General features: G+C 46.1%; 1 protein-coding gene across 3 annotated transcripts in view; it reads left to right on the plus strand.

The window, feature by feature from the left end:
* The first annotated feature begins 590 nt into the window (after positions 1-590).
* Positions 591-20,356, plus strand: part of KCNQ5 (potassium voltage-gated channel subfamily Q member 5) — a 612,868-nt gene continuing 593,102 nt past the window's right edge. For all 3 annotated transcript variants that reach the window (XM_055433895.2, XM_055433894.2, XM_055433896.2), the window contains exon 1: positions 591-986. In XM_055433895.2, coding sequence (XP_055289870.1) covers positions 601-986 — 386 coding nt within the window. In that variant the 5' untranslated portion in view covers positions 591-600. The remainder of the gene's footprint in view (positions 987-20,356) is intronic.

Raw genomic sequence — 20,356 nt, forward strand, 5'->3', positions numbered from 1 at the left:
GCCCGGAGCCTGGGCCGGCGCGCTCGGGGACTGGCTGGTACCTGGAGGGCAGGGCTGGGCCGTTCCCGCGCACACCCCTCGCGGAAGGACGACGGGACCAGCCCGCGCGGCTGTGCAGCGGAGGGAGGAGAGGGCGCCTGCCTCTCCTTTTCCTCCTCTGGGTACGAGGCGGGCGCACCTTCCAACAGCTCCAAAGCCCTGGGGAGAATACCCCGAGCTCCCGTCCCTGACAGAGGTTTCGGTGCCGCAGGTCCCCTCCGGCGTGGGGAGCCTGGGATCGGCGTGCGCGCGTGGGAGCTCCCTCTCCAGCCCCGGGGGGCGCTTCGCCAGGAGGGAGTGTCCGCCGCGGGGACCGAGGGGCTGGAGGAGCCCTACTGGAGTGACGCCCCCGCGACACGTCCCTATTTCGCCTAAGGAGCTGAAGGCTACTGGACACCTGGACTCTTCGCGTCCTCCGCGCGCCCTCTCCGCCCCCCGGCGCGCAGCTCGCGGGCCGCCGGGCGCCCCGTCGGCGGCGGCTGCCTCCTCGAAAGCGGCCGGCGCACATGAGGCCGCGGCCCCCTCCGCCGGGGCCCCCCTCGCGGTGCCCGCGGTGATGCCATGCCCCGCCAGCACGCGGGCGGCGAGGAGGGCGGCGCCGCCGGGCTCTGGGTGAGGAGCAGCGCGCCGGCGGCGGGCGGGGGGCGCACGGGCGGCGGCATGAAGGATGTGGAGTCGGGCCGGGCCAGGGCGCTGCTGAACTCTGCGGCCGCCGGCGGCGACGGGCTGCTGCTGCTGGGCACCCGCGCGGCGGCGCTGGGTGGCGGCGGCCTGCGGGAGAGCCGGCGGGGCAAGCAGGGCGCCCGGATGAGCCTGCTCGGGAAGCCGCTGTCCTACACCAGCGGCCAGAGCTGCCGGCGCAACGTCAAGTACCGGCGGCTGCAGAACTACCTGTACAACGTGCTGGAGAGGCCCCGCGGCTGGGCGTTCGTCTACCACGCGTTCGTGTGAGTACCCGCGTCCCCACCTCGCGCCCCGCGCCCCGCGGCGGCCTGGGGGCCCCTCCTGCCCGGTCCCGCGGGACGCCCGGCGCCCACGCCCTGGCCGGCCGCGCGCGTATACACGCACACACACACTCGAGCCCACACGCTCGCGCGCGCGCACGTGGCGGGCTTTATTTCTTTGCACGTGTTCAGGGTCTCCCTCCTGGCGCCCGCCACCTCCCGGAGCCCCACCCCTCCCGCCCCTGCAGACGGAGACTTCACCGTGGGGCACCCAATGAGCTGCCCGGCCGCTCTGGGCGCTCGGGGGCAGAGCCGGGCAGGCGCGGGACTCGGGCTGCGCGGATAATTGGGAGCGATGAGGTCCCGAGATGCGTCTGTTCCAACCGAGGGGGGCGCCCGGGAGCTGAGAAAGACGCGTGAGGCCGTGCGCCCGCGTGGAGCTTGGGAGAGTGGTGGAGAGGTTAGGAGGTGATGGCGGGGTAGACGCGGCTCAGAGAGGCGAGGCGCAGGCCTGGGGCTTGGTCCGGGGCGGAGCTGGGGAGGCCGCCGCGCCGTGGGGACATCAGCTAGGTTGCCAGCGCGCCCGGAAACACGCCTCGCAGCCACCTCAGCCGCAGCTAACGGAAAATCTTTCCGTGCAAGTAATCCTTCCTGTCGCAGAGATCTGGAGGAGGCGAGCAGGGCGAGGCGAGGTGATGTTCGCTCAGGCGCCGAGGCCGAGGCCGGCGTGGAGTCAGGCGCTGGCGCGCAGGGGCGCGGGCAGAGGTGCGGGGCACATGGCCCGCCGGCGACTGGGAGCAGGCAGTGGGTGAAGTTGGCACTGGCGGTTCGGAGCCAGAGCGTGTGCGCGTTGAGTAAGCCTCACCATCTAGCAGAAAATGCTTAATGAGAAAATAATTGGAAGCAAATGTTTATTTTTCCCTGAGGCATTTAAAACCTTTCAGTGGCTTTAAAGTTTACTACCGTTTTTCCCACAACGTCCATTCATTCAATCTCCTGTTAGAATTACGTTTATGTGGACATTTTACGGTAGTTTTTGTGCCGTTATACCCTCATCTTTTCTTTTCTGCTTCCTTTTTCTCCTCTCTTTGTAGTTCCCCTTTTCTGCTTTTTGTCAAAATGGAATATAAAAATCTCAGTCGTAGGAGGCCAGTAGAGAAAGTTGCAGGCACTCCCTGATAGGTTCCTTGTTTCCTAGTTTAAAAAAAAGGTTTGGAAGACATGAATTAGGTGTTTTTTAGAAATGAGGCATGTCATCGAAACACAGCTCTCACCTGGTGGAAGGATTGGCATCAAGTCCAGAAACACTTTTGAAATAACGTGGAGAAAGGGGCTGGTTTTGTAAATAGGTGAGCCTGGAATTTTACCACGGAGTAGTCAGGAAATTGGTGGAGTCTACAATCTGTGGGGCGCTGGTGTCTGGAAAATTTTACAGTCCCAGATTGATGTGAACATCTAGCACTAGGCGGAATATTCCAGCCAACTTTCCATCTTATGAAGTACACAAGGAGAAGGTTGTGTAGTATCATTATTGCATCAAAAGGATCATGTCTGCAAGATTCACATTTCCTCAAATGCGGTTATTGTAGTCAATGCTGGACTTAGAGGTGCACTACTGATGCTTTACGTGTTCATCCACTCTGAGTTGCTATATAATTAATCCTATTACGTGATGAGCCTGATACATTATTTTGACCTGTCAGAATCCACTAAAACATTTAGCAATATGATCTGTGCTCAGTTTGGCAACAAAGTATATACTGTATGGAAGATGATTTTTTTTTTACAAGAGTTTGCTCAGAATATTCATAACTCTGATTTTACAATGTGATGCTACTTAGCGGCCTTGAATTTTTGGTAGTTTATGTATTGTATATTCAGAAAGCGTTGGAGACAACCTTGGTTAGTGCTCATGCTTTGTACTGGTTAAGTGTTGCCCTTGAACATGAATGGGGGCTTCTTGTAATGCAACATTTTATTTTCAGTATGTTAGGATATAACAGGTTTTTCTGGTCTTACAGAATCTTAGTTTTTTGACAAATGATTGTTCAAGAGGTTCAAGTTTGAATAATTCTCTACTCACTGGCCTTTATCAGTCAGCCAGTGTCTTTAGTGGTAGAAACAAAACAAATTATGTACTTATCAATACCATATGCTATTTACAGTCTTGAATTAGTAGTTTCTAGAGTCTGAAACTAATGACTGAGTGATGGGGCAGGGGGTGCTAGACTCATGTTGACACAAAGACGGAACCATTTTCTGGGAGGTTGAGCACAACTGCAGCTGGCCTTGGAGGACAGGCCGTCTCTGGCAGTTGCTGCTTATGATTTAAGTAAGCTTTAGAATCGCTGGGCTTTATACATTAGATTAATAAAGGGAAGTTACTTTGAACTATAAGTCTAACAAGACCATTAATAATAAAGGAAATTATAAGAAAACAATTTCTAAAGCAGTGTAGGTAACTAATTCCTTGCCAGCCTGGGAATCCCCAAATCTTACTTTAATAACAGTTTTTGTAGCACATTATGGTTCTTGCCAAGAACAAGTGTACTGTGATGAATGAGGTGTATACTTCAGGGATGGATTTACTCTGTTAATCTGTGTTTTCATTGCCAAGAAGCAAGAAAAGTATGTTTAAAGTTATGTTTCGGGTAAAGAGACATTTCTGTTAAATATGCAAAAACCACGATTGTAATGGTATTTTAATGGTATAAAGCATAGTTTCAAGTGTGTGTGTGTGTATGTATATGTATATCCCCAGCCCACTGATGAGATCGCTGGCAGGAGCAAGAGATGACTTGCTATAAATACTTTCTTCCAATCTTTATTGATCGCTGGAGATTAGGAAAGTCTCTTCTTTTATGGTAATTTAGGATTTACCAGGCAACCATGTTTCCTAGTTTCCTGTTTTCAGCTGCTCTTTAGTTTAATAGAAAGTGAAATAAAGTGAAGTCTCTCAGTCATGTCTGACTCTTTGCGATCCCATGGACTGTGTAGTCCATGGAATTCTCCAGGCCAGAATACTGGAATGGGTACCCATTCCCCTCTCCAGGGGATCCTCCCAACCCAGGGATCAAACCCAGGTCTCCCGCATTGCAGGTAGATTCTTTACCAGCTGAGCCACAAGGGAAGCCCAAAAATATTGGGGTGAGTAGTCTATTCCTTCTCTAGTGGATCTTCCTGACCCAGAAATCGAACTGGGGTCTCCTACACTGCAAGTGGATTCTTTACCAACTGAGCTATCAGGGAAGCCAAATGCATGATTGGCTCCATATATAAATTTGTGGTGTATCTTTGCCTGGCTTAATGCTATGGATCAGAATGTATAGATATTTTATTTCTAAGCTGGGAATCTAGAAGCCATTCTTGATGTCTGCACTTCTCTCAAGCTTGCTCCTGCTGGCCACCCATGTGGTCAGTAAAATCTGTGCGTTCACTTTATAAATTTTTTTCAGTTCCATTCCCTTCCCTCCTTTGCTACTGCTAAGTTGTCTGTTTCTCTGTACATCTCCATTGGATTCTTTGTAACATTCGCTGATTTGTGTTATGAGCCTTCCAGCTCTTTGCTCTGACAGCAGTGTTTTTCCTACAATGCACATCTTGTCACGTTATCTCCTTGCCTGTAATCTTTCCAAGACCCTTCTCCATCTATTCGTCCATTTATTCATCAATCCATCTGCAAATATTTGGATCTCCATTTTGTGCTAATTCCCAGATGGTAGGGGCCTCCATTCTTAAGAAGGGAAAAGATTCCAGCAGGGGGTGAGTGCAAGCCTGTGAACAGCAGTATTTCACTGCTAGGAGCGAGTACAGAGTCTTGTAGGAAAGGAGGGGAAGTGGAGCCCAGGGTGGAAAGTTCAGCACAGGCTCCAGAGAGGAAGGGATGCACAAGCTGAGTTTTGGCACATGACAAGTTAATTTTCAGGTGTGAGAGCAAGGGTGGGAGGGGAGTGTGGCGAGCCATCTTGATGGAGGGAAGAGCGTAGGTAAAGATGTGGAATTGGAGTCGTGTCAGTGGTTCCGGGTACTGGGGAGTATTTATAGGATGAGAAAGAGGGCAGGGCAGTAGCACACGTCCCTGACCTCGGGTGACTGCCGACGCCAGCCATGGAATCTAGTCTTTATCCTGCAGGAGCGACTGGTCACCGAATGCTGATAATCAGAGGGATGATGGCATCAGATAGGAATTTCAGAAAGGTGTAGCTTTCATTGGTTCAGTCAGGGGATTGAAAGGTACCAAAGAGAACCAGTGTGGCTGGTGAGACGTTTTCAGCAACCGGCCAAGTCTCCCACTCATTCTCGTGTTCTTTTATCCATAAATTCATGGATGTCAGTTGAACAGGATTCAACGATGTCTGTTGGATCATGCCATGCTCTGTTCCAGGCGGGTGATTTCTTGAGGAGCTCAGGCAGCAACCATGGGGACAAGAAGGAGGGATTTAATTAGAAAATAGTTAAGTAGGTAGAACTCGGAGTGTTTTCATCTCTCCAAATGAAAAGGATGACTCTGAGCTGGGTGACTGGGAAACAGAAGTGCTATTCACTAAGATACGGGACAAAGGATGAGAGAACATGTTCAGGGAATGTGATGAGTTCAGACTTGCACTCAGTGAGTTTGAGATGTTTGTAAGTCATTCAGGGGGAGACTGCAAGGGATAAGCACGTGATAGTAAACCTGGTACACCCAGCTTCTTTCCACTGAGTCTTAGACCAGCAGCCAGCACCTGTCATTTTTTGTCATGCAGAGAGCAAAAATAAGTAAACTATATTTGAAGGAAGGACTGCTTTTTCAAATCTGGAGCAGAATCTTGATGTCTAGAGCAGATATTTAGATTTGGAAGCTGCCAGCAGTTTGTGCTGGTGAAAGCAATCAACAGGAGGAGTGAGTTAGCCCAGGGATGCAGAGTGGGACGAGGCAGGTGGAGGGCAGGGTGGGAGCACCTCCCGCCGGCAGGCAGTGGAAGGCAGGTTAAGAGCTCACAGAAGACCTGGGGAAATGTGACAGCGACCTCAGTGCCGGGGGGCGGGGGGGTTAAGCCAAGAGACTTTCTCTTCATCGAAGCAACGGAAGGAAGACGTGTACAGGAAGGAGCTGTGGTTGGTGTTTCCGCTGCTGCAGAAATGACTAGAAGAGGTGTGCTAGGATTTTATTGGCTAGTGATGAAGGCAGTCGCTGATGGCCTTTGCTGCAGCAGCTTCACTGAGATGGCGTCACACATAGGATTTAAGCGGGCTGGGGACGGCTGGGCCCTGGGAAGGTGGGGACAGGAGTGTAGGTTAACTCCAGATTCATTAGATTGGCTCCCAAGACCCTTCCTGACGTGGCCTGTGCCCCCTTTCATGTCTCATCTCTAATGCACTCCCCCAGAGCCCCAGCCTTGCTGAGTGCCCATCTTGTGTCTTCTGCTAGACAGTGTTTGCTCCCACTGTTCCCTGGGGTTTTCCCTACTCCTTACCCTCTGGCTGCCGAACTCCTACAGCTTCTTCAAAACACAATTCAAAGATCCCCTCTCCTGGGCACATGTCCCCGATGCCAGGATAATGTAGGTGCTTCTTGTCTCAGGTTCCATGGCCCGGGAACATCATTACTGTGGTGCTTGCCCTGCCATGTGGTCATTGTTAGCTACTTGGTCCGTCTCTCCCGTGAGAGGGTGAACTTCCCCTGCAGAAAACCTCCTACACATCTCTGAGTCCTAAGCACCTAGCAAGGTGCCCTGTATCTAGTAGACCCTCCATAAACACTTGCTTTCAGTTCAGTTCAGTTGCTCAGTCGTGTCCAACTTTTTGCGACCCCATATACTGCGGCACGCCAGGCCTCCCTGTCCATCACCAACTCCTGGAGTTTACTCAGACCCATGTCCATTGAGTCGGTGATGCCATCCGACCATCTCATCCTCTGTTGTCCCCTTCTCCTCCTGCCTTCAATCTTTCCCAGTATTGGGGTCTTTTCTAATGAGTCAGCTCTTTGCATCAGGTGGCCAAAGTATTGGAATTTCAGCTTCAGCATCAGTCCTTCCAGTAAACACCCAGGACTGATCTCCTTTAGGATGGACTGGTTGAATCTTCTTGCAGTCCAAGGGACTCTCAAGAGTCTTCTCCAACACCACAATTCAAAAGCTTGCTTTATGAGTAAGTAAATCATTTTCCTTGGAAAGTTTCCATAGAGGAATTGCAGAGTGAAGCAGAGCTGAAGGAATCACCGGGCATTTGTGGTTTTCTTGCTGCAGTCCATGGGGTCGAAAAGAGTCCGAAGTGACTGAACGACTGAACTGAACTGAAGATACTGATGATTCACTTCGAGGAGAAAGGTACGGGTCCAGAAGTCTTTGCTTTGTTTCCAACTTTCCCACTAATTCTCTTTGTGACTCAGAATGAGTAATTTCACCTTCCTGGGTCTCCAAATCCCATCTGTGAGGCAGTCACAGCAGTGTTTTTGGTGCAGCCACAGTGATGGATGTGTGAGGGTCTGAAGTCTCATCCGAAGGGGAAGGAGTGTTTGTAATGAGCAACTTGGTATTTTCTCTTTTCTTGCATTTGAATTCTGATTTTAATACTGAAAGCAGCAAATATTTTGTGTTGCTGTTGTTAATACAGCATTAAACTAATCGTTTAAAATAGGACAAGATTTTATTATCACATACCATACTCAGTAATGCGGGTTTCACAGGTGGCGCTAGTGGTAAAGAACCCACCTGCCAAGACAGGAGACCTAAGAGACGCGGGTTCCATCCCTGTGTTGGGAAGATCCCCTGGAAGAGGGCAGGGCAACCCACTCCAGTATTCTTGCCTGGAGAATCCCATGGACAGAGGAGCCTGGCCAGCTACTGTCCAGGGGGGAAGTCACGAAGAGTTGAACACGGCTAAAGCAACTTAGCACACATACTTAGCAATGTAGTGTCTTTGAGATCAAGATTAGCCCAGCTCCCCACACCACTGTTTTCAGATTTTCCACATGATCTTTACAAAATTTCCCTTCCTCAGCTCTGAGCTGCAGGGCCACCTCCTAATTATTCGCATTAACTCCTAACTCCTGGTGAGGTCTGTGGGCCACATAGCAGCCAAGGGCGTCTTTCTGATGAATTAAAACTCCACTCCCCCGTTGGAGGAGGAAGGGTCTGTTTGTTGCCTGTCTCTGCCCAGTTTCTTCAGGTGGTGGGGCGCTCTCTGTCCACTTCTCTGCTGTGTCAGCCACACACAGATCTGTGTCCGCCACATAGAAGATGCTTCATGCTTGCAGACCGAAGGCCTTACTGACACCCTGCACCCGCCTCAAATACATGGATGGTTTCCTGGAGGAAGATGGAATTTGACTCTCGGCCACTCCCTTTGTCAGGACTCAAACAGACCTGATGAGTGACTTTTTTATTTACATATGTATTCTGTTCGGAGTTAAGCCTCTGTCTGCGGAAATTGATGTTTGCATTTTATTTTTGCTCCTGAATTCTTTAAAAAAACCCACTGATTTCCCTTAAATACAGTGAAGCCTTGTACAAGTTACACTGCTTTATGCCCTGCTAATCTAGTAACATTTTAATAAAATATATATGTATAATAAAATACATGTGTATAATAAAACATAACATGCTCAAATCAATCTGTTTTCAGAAATTGAAACAATGCTGTAATATTTGAGGATCATATTACAATTAGAAATGTTGAAAGTGTTAAAATCTTAATCTTGGGAACTTTACGGCCTGAGAGAAATGAAACATAAGAGAAGAATATTTCAAAATGGCATGAAGTCTTGATGGAGAAACCACTACAAGCCAGGAAGGTAGCCAGCCGTCTTTTAATAATGGCTTGTGAAGAACAGGTGCCAGTGGTTTTAATTTTTAATTGCAAATGGCTATTTTGGCAGATGAGAGCTCAGTGGAGTGAGTTTTCACCCAGCCAGCCCCTGTGAAACTGCGTGAAGCACAATTGCGGGGCGGCCACAGCTTCCTGTTGTGTTTAACGATGGGTAGATGTTTTCGTTACAATTTTTTTTTTCCTTCCAGCCATTTCATGGATACTATTTGAAGTGTTATTTGGTTTCAACATGGGAGACAGATTGGCCACGCAACTGCATTTTTCATAATTTTTAAAATTGCTTGATGGCTCTGAGTTTTAGGTGATCCTTTTGATCCATTGTGATCAGTTTCCTAAATGCTACTGAAGTCATCTGTTTATAAGCTGAAAAATACTTTGCACTTTTTCCATTTTAAATCTTTGTCTATATCTGCACACATGTGTTCCATGTACACTCTATCCTAGCAGAGAACTTCAAGTAAATAATGCATTTGAATAAGATGCAACTGAAGTAAAAGGATCACCCGGAGTTTATATCCTACTTTGAAAGACATTAACTGTATGTAAAGCAAACACTTTACACACTTAGTCATACTGCTCGCTGCTTCCATTTATAGTACCTGGGACGTAATTTGAGAAACCCTCGTCCTTCTTCAGTCCGCGGCAGGATGATCTTTTAGAATCCTGTGTTGTTGCCCAGTCGCTCAGTCGTGTCTGACTGTGGCCCCTTGAACGGCAGCACACCAGGCCTCCCTGTTCTTCAGCATCTCCCTGAGCTTGCTCAATCTCGTGTCCACGGAGTCCGTGATGCCATCCAACCATCTCATCCTCTGCTGTCCCCTCTCCTCCTGCCTTCAATCTTTTCCAGCATCAGGGTCTTTTCCAGTGAGTCGGCTCTTTGAATCCGGTGGCCAAAGTATTGGAGCTTCAGCTGCAGCGTCATGAACTATCATGTCATAATTTCTCTTTTTTATAGAAACGATGAATTGTGATGAACGCCCGACAGTCATTGTGTGTACCGCTGAATGTGCTCAACGCTGGTGGTTCAAAAAGGGGAGGGATGCAGGCCTCGACCTCAAGAAAGCTCACTGGGGAACACACCAGGATGCTGAGTCCGGGGGAGAGATGGTGGCTTGACCATAGTCAGCCACCGAGTTCCTGGAGGAAGGACTCGGAGTCAGGCAGGCTGACTGGGAGCCCGAGTTCTTACCCACTGGATCCCGATCGCGGGCGGTGCTTGTGGGCCCAGGCCCCTCATTTCACGTGAACGGTGTAATTTAAAAACGGCTTTGGGGTCTGGAATAGCTCTTAGCAACATGGCATATGCAAAATAATTATTTTAGTATTAGCAACATTTGTTTCTCTCTCTCCAAATTCTAACCAGCCCAAGTTTTAATTTTTCCATAAAGTTTTTCTTGATAGCTCTGGCTTATTTCCTTCCTTTTACTTACCTCCCATAGCTTTTACTATTTGGACCATATATTTTACTCCTTAATTACATTCTTGCATTGCTTTCTAATTGGATTGTTTAATGCTTCACAAATAATTTGTGTCTAAAGAAACCAAAGTACCTTTTATTTTTTGTATCTCCTATGGCATCAAGCCCAGATTTTTATCCTTTGTTTTTAATCAAAATTTTCCTAGTTTATTGCTACCAGGAGGACTATTTGAATGTTATAACTTTTTAGTTTTCAAAGAGAAATTTCCTTAAGTTTTACTAGTTTTAATTGTAGGGCCACTTATATTAAGAACCCAGATTGTTACAATAACTTCTTAATAGTGTTTCCTATAAACATCATATTTCAAACTTACACTATCATTGCAGGATAACTAAATTTACGTAAAAAATCAGCAATTGCTTGTTTACATTTCATAATGGCTGAAGGTAGAACTATTGGCTACAAACTGATTTTACAGAGTTTTCTTTCTCTAAACTAATAGAATATTTGTGTTTTCTTCACACTGGTATAAACGTCTTCCATTCAGGCTCCATGCTTCTCTCTCCCCTCCTTCATACACAAACTGATATTTCTTCTTTTCTTTCCTTCATTTGTCCCGGCATCTTTCCCCAAATTAAACTGCTCCTAGTTTGTTTGTTTTTTTCCCTCCTCTCTTGGCATACATATTTCTGGAATGAGGTTTTTCCTCATTTCTTTTTATCACATTGTATAATTTGATTTCTCTTCCTTTTAAAGCTGTCTGCTCTTGATCAGGAGATGTGCTGACCTTATAATTGCTTACAGGCTGCAGGAGTGTCCTGCATGAGCAGACCGGGCCACCTAATTTACTCACTGCCCTGCAGCAATTAACCGAGGCCTCTAGAAAGATGTGAGGCTTAGAGAACTCTCTTTTTCCTAGGTTTTAGTTAGGCTCAGGTTTCTGAAGAAATCAGAGAGTGAAGCCTTAAAATTGCTCTAAGGCTTTCTAATATCTACGTGTTATTTCTGAAATCTGGGAGTAGTCAGAGATGCAGTGAATAATTTTTTAAAAAATTATGCTTTCCATTTTGGAAGTCCACTACTGTATATAACTGATAAACTAGAGGTTATTTTTTATATCTGATGGAATTATTATAGAAAAAGGCATATTAAAGAAGTCTAAATATGTTTAGAGTTAATATGTAACATAGAGTTAAATAGCAGTTAACTTAAAAATGTTCATCACATGTATATTAATAGATGAATGGATAAAGAAGATGTGAGATATATATATATATATATAATGGAATATTGCTCAGCCATAAAAAAAGAATGAAATCTTGCCATTTGCAGTAACAGGGTTGGACGTTAAGGGCATTTTGCTGAGTATAATGAATCAGAGAAAGACAAATACTACATGATCTCACTTAAATTTGGAGCCTAAAAGTCAAAACAAATGAACACATGGAATGGAAATAGGTTTATATAGACAGAGCAAACCAGTGGTTGTCAGAAGGGCAGGGCGCAGGAAGCTGGGTGTCGCAGATGCAGTGGATGAGGGGTTCAGACTTTCAGCTATAGAATAAATAAGTCATGGGACATAGCATACAGCACGAAGGACATAGTCTATAACATTGGAATAATTTATCTGGTGACGGTCTGTGACTAGACTTAGTGGTCGTTTCATAATGTACTTGATTGTCAAATCACTACACCATGCACCTGAAACTAACAGAATTTGGATGTCCACTATACTTCCATAAGAAAAAAATATCACACAGACTGTTTACAGTTGTTAGCAGTTTCCTTTCTCGGTGAGCCAAGAAATAGATCTATAATTTGGCAACAGAGAGCTGCAGTTTTCCTCTTTAATTGGAGATTAAAGTATGGACTCAAGATGCAAGTTGTCAGAGGATTGCATATGACATAGAAAACCACCTGTACTTTTTCCTAGTTGGGAATTTTTCCTAAGCATAGGCTTTGTGAAAGCTATTCCTATAGTCTTTATGGAATGGATGCCAAGTTTAGGGTTCCCTTTTCTCTAAACTGAGTGAATGCGGGACTGGATGAGATCGAGAATTTGGATTCTTCTCCCATGATTTTCAGTCATTGGATACCTTTCTCAGCTTTCCCATTTGTATTAGAACATTAATTGATCGATATTTGTTCAATAATGTGACCTCATGCTTTGTGTAAGGACCTGAACTACGCAGGAACTAGAGAGACTGAGCAGAAATAAGACACAGCTTATTTTGTCAAGGCATTTTTACTTCAGAAGGATATGCGTTTACGGAGCTGCAAAACCACCTCTCTGAGTTGACAGGATAAAAGCAAAGGTTGGCCCTTTTCCAGTAGCATTTAGCTGCTGCTCGCATTAAAGGGGTTTTCAGGGTAAAGTTGAGTCACCATCAGAACTGCTGTCAGCCACCTCTCTTGGCCACTTGGAGATCCTTGAAGCTGGGTGCCTAGTTGCTGTGCAGGTGGGTGTTCCTTGCAGTTCATCCCACACAGAGAGCAAACCCAGGAGCTCCCACTGATCATAGTGATTCCCAAAGAGTAGTAATTAAATTAGTTAAACTAAATGTTCTGGCTAATAAAACATTCTGAGTATGTTCAGTTTGCTCCCAAGTATGTTCAAAAATAGAAATGAAACCCATGCCGCTTCATAATACTTTGGGGATGTTACTTTTTCGCCCCAAAATGACTTCCAGAAAATAATGCAAACCACAGGTTTTTGCTGTTGGTAAGTCAAATAAAAAGGCCCATTTATCTTCAGTGCATATTCTAAATTTCTACTCTTGCTAGCTTTCTTTATTCTAGTACGTGCAGGGAAGATAGTGTGCCCTGCCCTCCATGAGGCCTAGGATTCGTTCCTTCTTTCATTCATTTTTCCAGTATCCAAGTGCCCAAGAATGTGTGTTCACTGCAGTCTAAAAGGTGCACTTGATTATTTTAGATGTATTTCTGAACTAGATTTACAGTGAGCTGACAGAATTACACAGTGACGTTATACTAATTTTAAAGGTACCGTGTCAGATGATCAGATCTTGTAGTTCTGTTCTGCTCCATTAAATGGAAAAGGAAGTTGGATGTCAATATAAATGACTTTAGGGGAACACATTTATCACCTTAAAAATAAGATCTTGAACCCAAGGGGCATCTCCTCTACTCCTCAGGTTGACATGGTCCTTGACACTTGGCAGAAATGACAATCATTGTGTTTAGGGGCAAAAGAAATTGGCATCCAAGATTTTTTCCATAGAAGAGAAGCAGATAAATCCTTTAGATTCAGATCCACCAAAGAATAAACCCAAAGAGATGGTTGAGAGTCAGCACAAAGGAATCAACTTGTGCTAAATCGCTTGTGGCTGACTCTGTGTGCCCCTAGGGACAGTAGCCTGCCAGGCTCCTCTCTCCGTGGGCTTCTCTAGGCAAGAATACTGGAGTGGATTGCCATGCCCTCCTCCAGGGGATCTTCCCTACCCAGGGATCAAACCTGTGTCTCATATGTCTCCTGCATTGGCAGGCGGGTTCTTTACCACTAGCGCCACCTGAGATGGCCTGCAGACCTTCCAAAGTTAGGACAGGAGACCCACAAGGGAAGGAAAAAGGATGCAAATCACATTTGTGCCAAGTGTTGACTTTTGCACAGTCATCCAGGTCACCAGTTTGGTGGGACCACGCTTCAGTACCCTTTCCTTCCTTCACCCAGTGGAAGGGATTATAGTCATTCCACTGGAAGTGGAAGTTATCTTTAGCAGGGAAGATTCCCTTACATGAATCCAGAACTTTTGCTCCCAGTGTTGGACGTGATGAGTTACTTTACAAATGACTGTTCCCAAACTAGTTGGGTCATGCCAGAGTGTTGTTTTCCAGAGCTCATGGGTATAAAGTTTTATTCCAGGCTTCAGGGCAGGAAGTGATAATAAAAAATAAGTTTATAGATGGCACCAAAAGAGGTAGCCTAGACAACCTCCTAGAACAGTAAAGAAGCTATCACATTTTGCCGGAGAAAGCAGAACACTCCTCTAATTCAAAGGTAGATACCATAGTTCACAATTGTCATTAATGAGAGAATATTCTTTTTTCCTCCAAAAAAAGTTAAAGGCAATTACCTGAATTTTTTTTTTTTTGAGGGGTGGAGTTTGTTCTTGATCCAAAGTCCCTTTCCACTTCGCAGCCTTAATATAAATTTCCAAAGCACACGATAAGACATTTGAGAGATCCTTTCACAATAAAACTATTGTGCGTTTTTTATACTTACTTGCAGAGCCCCATGTGAAGTTGGTGGTTGCTTCAGAGTTAGGACCTGGGGGTTGGGAGGTGCAGAGAGAGACAGCTTCATGAGGACCTGACCTGGAGCATCAGCGCTGGGAATGTGAAGGAGGGGAGCACAGCAGAGAGTTCAAGGGGAGAAGCGGAGTTCTTAGCTCTGGATCCACGTTTGGTAGACAAAAGAGATGAAAGGATCCAAGTTTTGAAGGTTTCAAGCAGATACGCCTGTGACTAAGCGAAGATGCTGGGCTGTGTTTTAGGGAGACACGGGACGCACGGGTGAGCATATAACCTGTTTGAGCCTGTTGAACCTGTTTGAACTTTGGGAGAGAGAGGAGGAGGGTCACTAGTTACCAATGTAGGGGTTATGCTGATGAGATGCTAAAGCAGCTAGACAAGAATGTAAGGAGAGAAGTTTAGGGAATACTAGTGTTTGGGGAGGAAAGAGGGGAAAGATGGCGTGGGTCTGCGTAAGAGAGACGAGAAAGAAGAGGGCAGTGCACGCTCCACCAAGCCTCAGGAAGGACTGCAATGGGCCAGAGGGCTGTAAGGAAGAAAGTGAAGCTAGGAACACTGAGGTGCATATGGCTTTTTAAACTGGTGATTTCATTTCCTTCAAGTGTACACCTAGGACTGGAACTGCTGGATCATATGCTCACTCTGTTTTTAGTTTTTCAGGTAGCTTCCATGCTGTACTCCATAATGATTGTTCCAGTTTACATTTCCACCAACAGCGTAGCGTCCCATTCCTCCACACCCTCTCCAACAGTTATCATTTTGGTTGTCTTTTTGATGACAGCCATTCTGACCCCGGGTATCTCATGGCGCCTTCAATTGCATTTCTCTAGTGATGCGACGAGTTGACTCACTGGAAAAGACTGATGCTGGGAAGGATTGGAGGTGGGAGGAGAAGGGGACGACAGAGAAGGAGATGGCTGGATGGCATCACCGACTCGATGGACATGAGTTTGAGTGAACTCCAGGAGCTGGTGGACAGGGAGGCCTGGCGTGCTGTGATTCATGGGGTCGCAGAGAGTCGGACACAACTGAGTGACTAAACTGAACTGAACTGAATGATTAGTGATGTTGAGTGTGTGTTCATGTGTATGTTGGCCATCTGTATACCTTCTTCAGGAAAATGTGTATTCATGTCTTCTGTCCGTTTTTTAATCAGGCTGTTTGTTTTTAGATATTGGAATTATACACTTTGGATATGAATCCCTTATGAGACACATCATTTGCAAATATCTTCTGCCATTTGTTAGGTTGTCTTTTTGTTTGGTTAATGGTGTCCTTTGGTGTGCAAAATCTTTTAAGTTTAATTAGGTCTAATTTGGATTTATTTTTTGCTTTGTTTTCCTTGCTAAGGAGATAGATCCCCCCCAAAATATTTCTTAAGAATTATGTCAAAGAGCATTCTGCCTCTATTTTCTTCTAGAAGTTTTATTGTTTCCTATCTTACATTTAGGTATTTCATCCGTTTTGAGCAACCGACATGTTCAGGTGATTGGATAAAGAAAATGTCACACCCACACACATACACACACACAATGCAATGCTGCTGCTGCTAAGTCACTTCAGTCGTGTCCGACTCTGTGTGACCCCATAGACGGAAGCCCACCAGGCTCCCCCGTCCCTGGGATTCTCCAGGCAAGAACACTGGAGCGGGTTGCCATTTTCTTCTCCAATGTGTGAAAGTGAAAAGTGAAAGAGAAGTTGCTCACTCATGTCTAACTCGTAGCGACCCCATGGACTGCAGCCTACCAGGCTCCTCCGTCCATGGGATTTTCTAGGCAAGAGTACTGGAGTGGCTTGCCATTGCCTTCTCCGAATGCAATGCTACTCAGCCATAAAAAAAATGAATGAAATTTTGCCATTTGCAGCAACATGGCTGGATATGGAGGGTATCCAAGAAAGACAAATACTGTAAGTTTTCACTTATATGTGGAATCTAAAATATTTAAAAAGTGACTGAAATCAACAAAACAGAAAATACCAGTAGGGAGAGGGCTGGAGAAGGAAATGGCAACCCACTCCAGGGTTCCTGCCTGGAGAATCCCAGGGCAGGGGGCCTGATGGGCTGCCATCTATGGGGTCGCACAGAGTCGGACACGACTGAAGCGACTTAGCAGCAGCAGCAGAGGGCTGGGGGAGGGCAAGAAAGGGGTGGGGGATTAAAAAGTACAAAGTACTACGTATAAAATTAAGAAGATTCAAAGATGTACAGCAGCCAATATTTCATAATAACTTTAAATTGAGTGTAATCTATAAAATATTGAATGTCTATGTTGTACACCTGAAACTAATTTAATACCACCCATCAAATATACCTAAATAAAAATACAAAATGCCATTGAAAAAGTTTAAAAATCGACTTCTAAAAAAAAAAAAAAGAGTAGAAATGAAGAAGTAAATATAAGAAGAGGCAGTGATGTAAGTAGCCAGCATAGAGTGGGGGCAGGCAGCAGACCCTGGAGGGAGCCTGGGCCACTTTGGAGTGGACAGGTCTGCAGCCTCGGATGCTCTGAGGTCACAGGTTTCACAGGGAAGGAATGACATCCTGGGAAAATGGGCAGAGTAACCCAGTGGCAGGCCAGGCGGGGGCACAGTGATCAGCATCTCAGAAGGCACCCGTAGGGGAAGGATGTCTGGAAGGTGTATCTGGAGAGAGCTTGGTGTCCAGAGAGCCTCCCGAGTGGGCAGAGAAGTCTGGGGAGGAGCAGCCTTGAGGTCCTGAAGAGAAGAGAGCCCTGAGGTGAGGGCAGGACAGTGCTGAAGGGCTTGAGATAAGGCACGGAGCTGGGGAGGGGGCGGGGGAAACAGACTGACTGGGTCATTGGCGATTAAATGGCTGAAGAGAGAGGGAGAATGGTAGAATTAGGTAGCAATAGAGAAAGCTTCTGTGAAGCTTTCTGTGAAGAAAGCTGATCACCGAAGAATTGATGCTTTTGAACTGTGGTGTTGGAGAAGACTCTTGAGAGTCCCTTGGACTGCAAGGAGATCCAACCAGTCCATTCTAAAGGAGATCAATCCTGGGTGTTCATTGGAAGGACTGATGCTAAAGCTGAAACTGCAATACTTTGGCCACCTCATGCGACGAGTTGACTCATTGTAAAAGACTCTGATGCTGGGAGGGATTGGGGGCAGGAGGAGATGGAGACGACAGAGAATGAGATGGCTGGATGGCATCACCGACTCGATGGACATGAGTTTGAGTGAACTCCGGGAGCTGGTGATGGACAGGGAGGCCTGGCGTGCTGTGATTCATGGGGTCGAAAAGAGTCAGACACGATTGAACAACTGAACTGAACTGAACTGAAGGGAAAGCTTAATGTTTATTTCTCCAAGCAGCTGGAGGTCTATACAAATACAAAAGCCTAGGGAACCCACCAGCTGGGGAAATGTGGACGTAATTGAGAGAACCAGGGTGCTGGAGGAAGAGGAAGAGAGACTGTTGATAAGGAAAAGTCTGGGATGGTGGCTTTGGGTGTGATGACGCAACCCAGCATCCTGGACAGCAGCAAAGGCCTCGGTGGGCTTGGCAGGACCAGCTCGGAGGCTCAGCACGTTCGATTCCACGGTCTCTTCAGCGGTGGTACCAGGGAGACTTAGAAGGCAGCTGGAGCTGTGACCTACAGCTGGCAACCCAGGTAATGTGAAGGAGGGTGCTCTGAAAATGTTAGAGCAAACTCCAGCAAGTCCTGGACCCTGCAGGGCCTGACCGCCTGGTAAATGTGTAAAGGTGCAGGTGTGAAAGCACCTCACTGTAAGAATAGGCACGTGTAAAAGCACATGTTTAGTAAACAAATGAATTAACATGGTGTATAACTTATTTTGCAAAAGCACTGTATTTGATACCAGAATTACATACCAAGAGATTTTCTGTTGTCTACAAGCTCTCTGTGCTGACAAAAAGATTTTTTTGTTTTACAATCTCTTTATTTTTGAATCTATGAATAAAAGCATATTCTTAAAGCTTAAGGTTGGAAAAATTGTCAGGCACTACGATTTTGACACATTCAGTAATAGGATCACAGAGCTGAAAGGACCTTTGCTGACCTATGCTAGCACGGTTCTTTCTTAGCTGGGAAAACTGTGGCTGCAGAAAAGATAAGTGACAGCTCACATCAAACACTTAGTACCAGAGCCTCCCCGACACCCTTACAAAAATGACTTCAGCCGTAGGTCTCGCGATCTGCCGAGTTCCCTCCAGTGAAGGTTCTCTGTGGTTTTTAAAACATGAGTAATGGGAGGGATAAGTCAGGAGATTGGGGTTAACCTACACACACTACCATGTATAAAGCAGATAACCAACAAACCTACTGTATAGTGCAGGGAACTATCCTTACTACCTATAGTAACCTATAATGGAAAAGAGTCTGAAAAAGCACCGAGGAGTATGTATACTGAGTCACCTTGCTGTACACCCAAAACCAACACAATGTGGCAAATCAGCTATACCTCAGTTCAGTTCAGTTCAGTCGCTCAGTCGTGCCTGACTCTTTGCGACCCCATGAATCACAGCATGCCAGGCCTCCCTGTCCATCAACAAAAACACGAGTAGTGACATTTCAGATACTACTGTTTGCTCAATTATAATATGAAGCATATTCTTTTAACTGCATTTTAGTACCTTTTCTCCATATATATTAATAGAGAAAATATTCCGCTGTTACAAATTCCTAAAAGCTAGCAACAGATATTATTTTATGACATTTATTTCTCCCTAAGAAGTCAAATTCAGAGGCAGGGGGTCTCTTTAGGGGGTTAAACCCTATATTGACTGGCTCTTCAGAGACTCCAGTACGTGGAGAGAGCAGATAAGAAACAACTCAGTACTTAGTGTTAGTATTCAGTGGGCCGCAGTTGCAGCGCTGTGGTTTCTTTCCAGATAAGAAAATTTTGTGTGAAATATCCTCAGAATTGAAGGGAGCTGGAGTGAGTAAAGCACATATAAATGTTCTACGAGGATCCAAAGGCCCCCCCCCTAATTTGTGTCTCTGTCTCTCTTACACACACACACACACGCACATACACACACACACACATACACACACACACAATCTAATTACACTTGATAAATTCATGAAGGGAAGCAAAAGCATTCACCCAGAAATTCAGATACGCTTCTACAGCTATATGTGTATGAGCCCAGCGCCCTGCTTGTGTGCAGGAGGGCGTGGGCCAGGGCAGTCAGACCCAGGAAGGAGCATCAGGGTGCGGTGACCCTCTCACTTCTGGAAATCCTTGCCGTGTTCGTGAGAGGAGGGGCACATCTCCAGCTTTGCAAGTACAGGGTCCTTTTTTTTAATGTGCATGGGTAAAATTAAGTTAAACTTGCTTTCCACCCTCCGGGTGTCCCTTTGTCTATATCTAACGCGCTTTTTATGGTTCATATTGTCATTAGAAATGTAGTGGTTTCTAATGGTTTCATTGATGATTTCTGAGGAGAAAGGAATCTGGGTGGGGTTTGCTTTGCTGGCCTAGAGATGCCATTTTGCATGAATCATGCAGCTACAGCAGGAGGTTGGTGTGTCCTGTTGGTGCTTCTTCAGACACCTTCTTCTTAGATAGAGAGTCCTGAGGCACAGGCGTGACTTGGAGGAGATGAAGGGCTCATGTTTAATGTTTCATTTGAATATAATTGCTTTAAAATGCTCCGTTCATTTCTGCTGTACAACGAAGTGAATCAGCCATGTGTATACATGTGTCCCCTCCGTCTAACAATTCTTTATGTCCTGAGTTACTCCTGTGGCCTTTAAATACCTGAGGCGTCCTTTCTTGGGCAGCAGGTCCCCCTTCTTATGGTCCTGATTGGAGCTGCTTCGTTCACTGCCCAGCACAGCAGGCTCGGGGCAGGAAGTGCACATAGAGAGGAGGGGCTGCTTTTTT

This window comes from Moschus berezovskii, chromosome 10 (genome assembly GCF_049115385.1).
Source record: "Moschus berezovskii isolate FMDL1 chromosome 10, NW_MosBer_1.0, whole genome shotgun sequence".
Lineage (NCBI taxonomy): Eukaryota > Metazoa > Chordata > Mammalia > Artiodactyla > Moschidae > Moschus > Moschus berezovskii.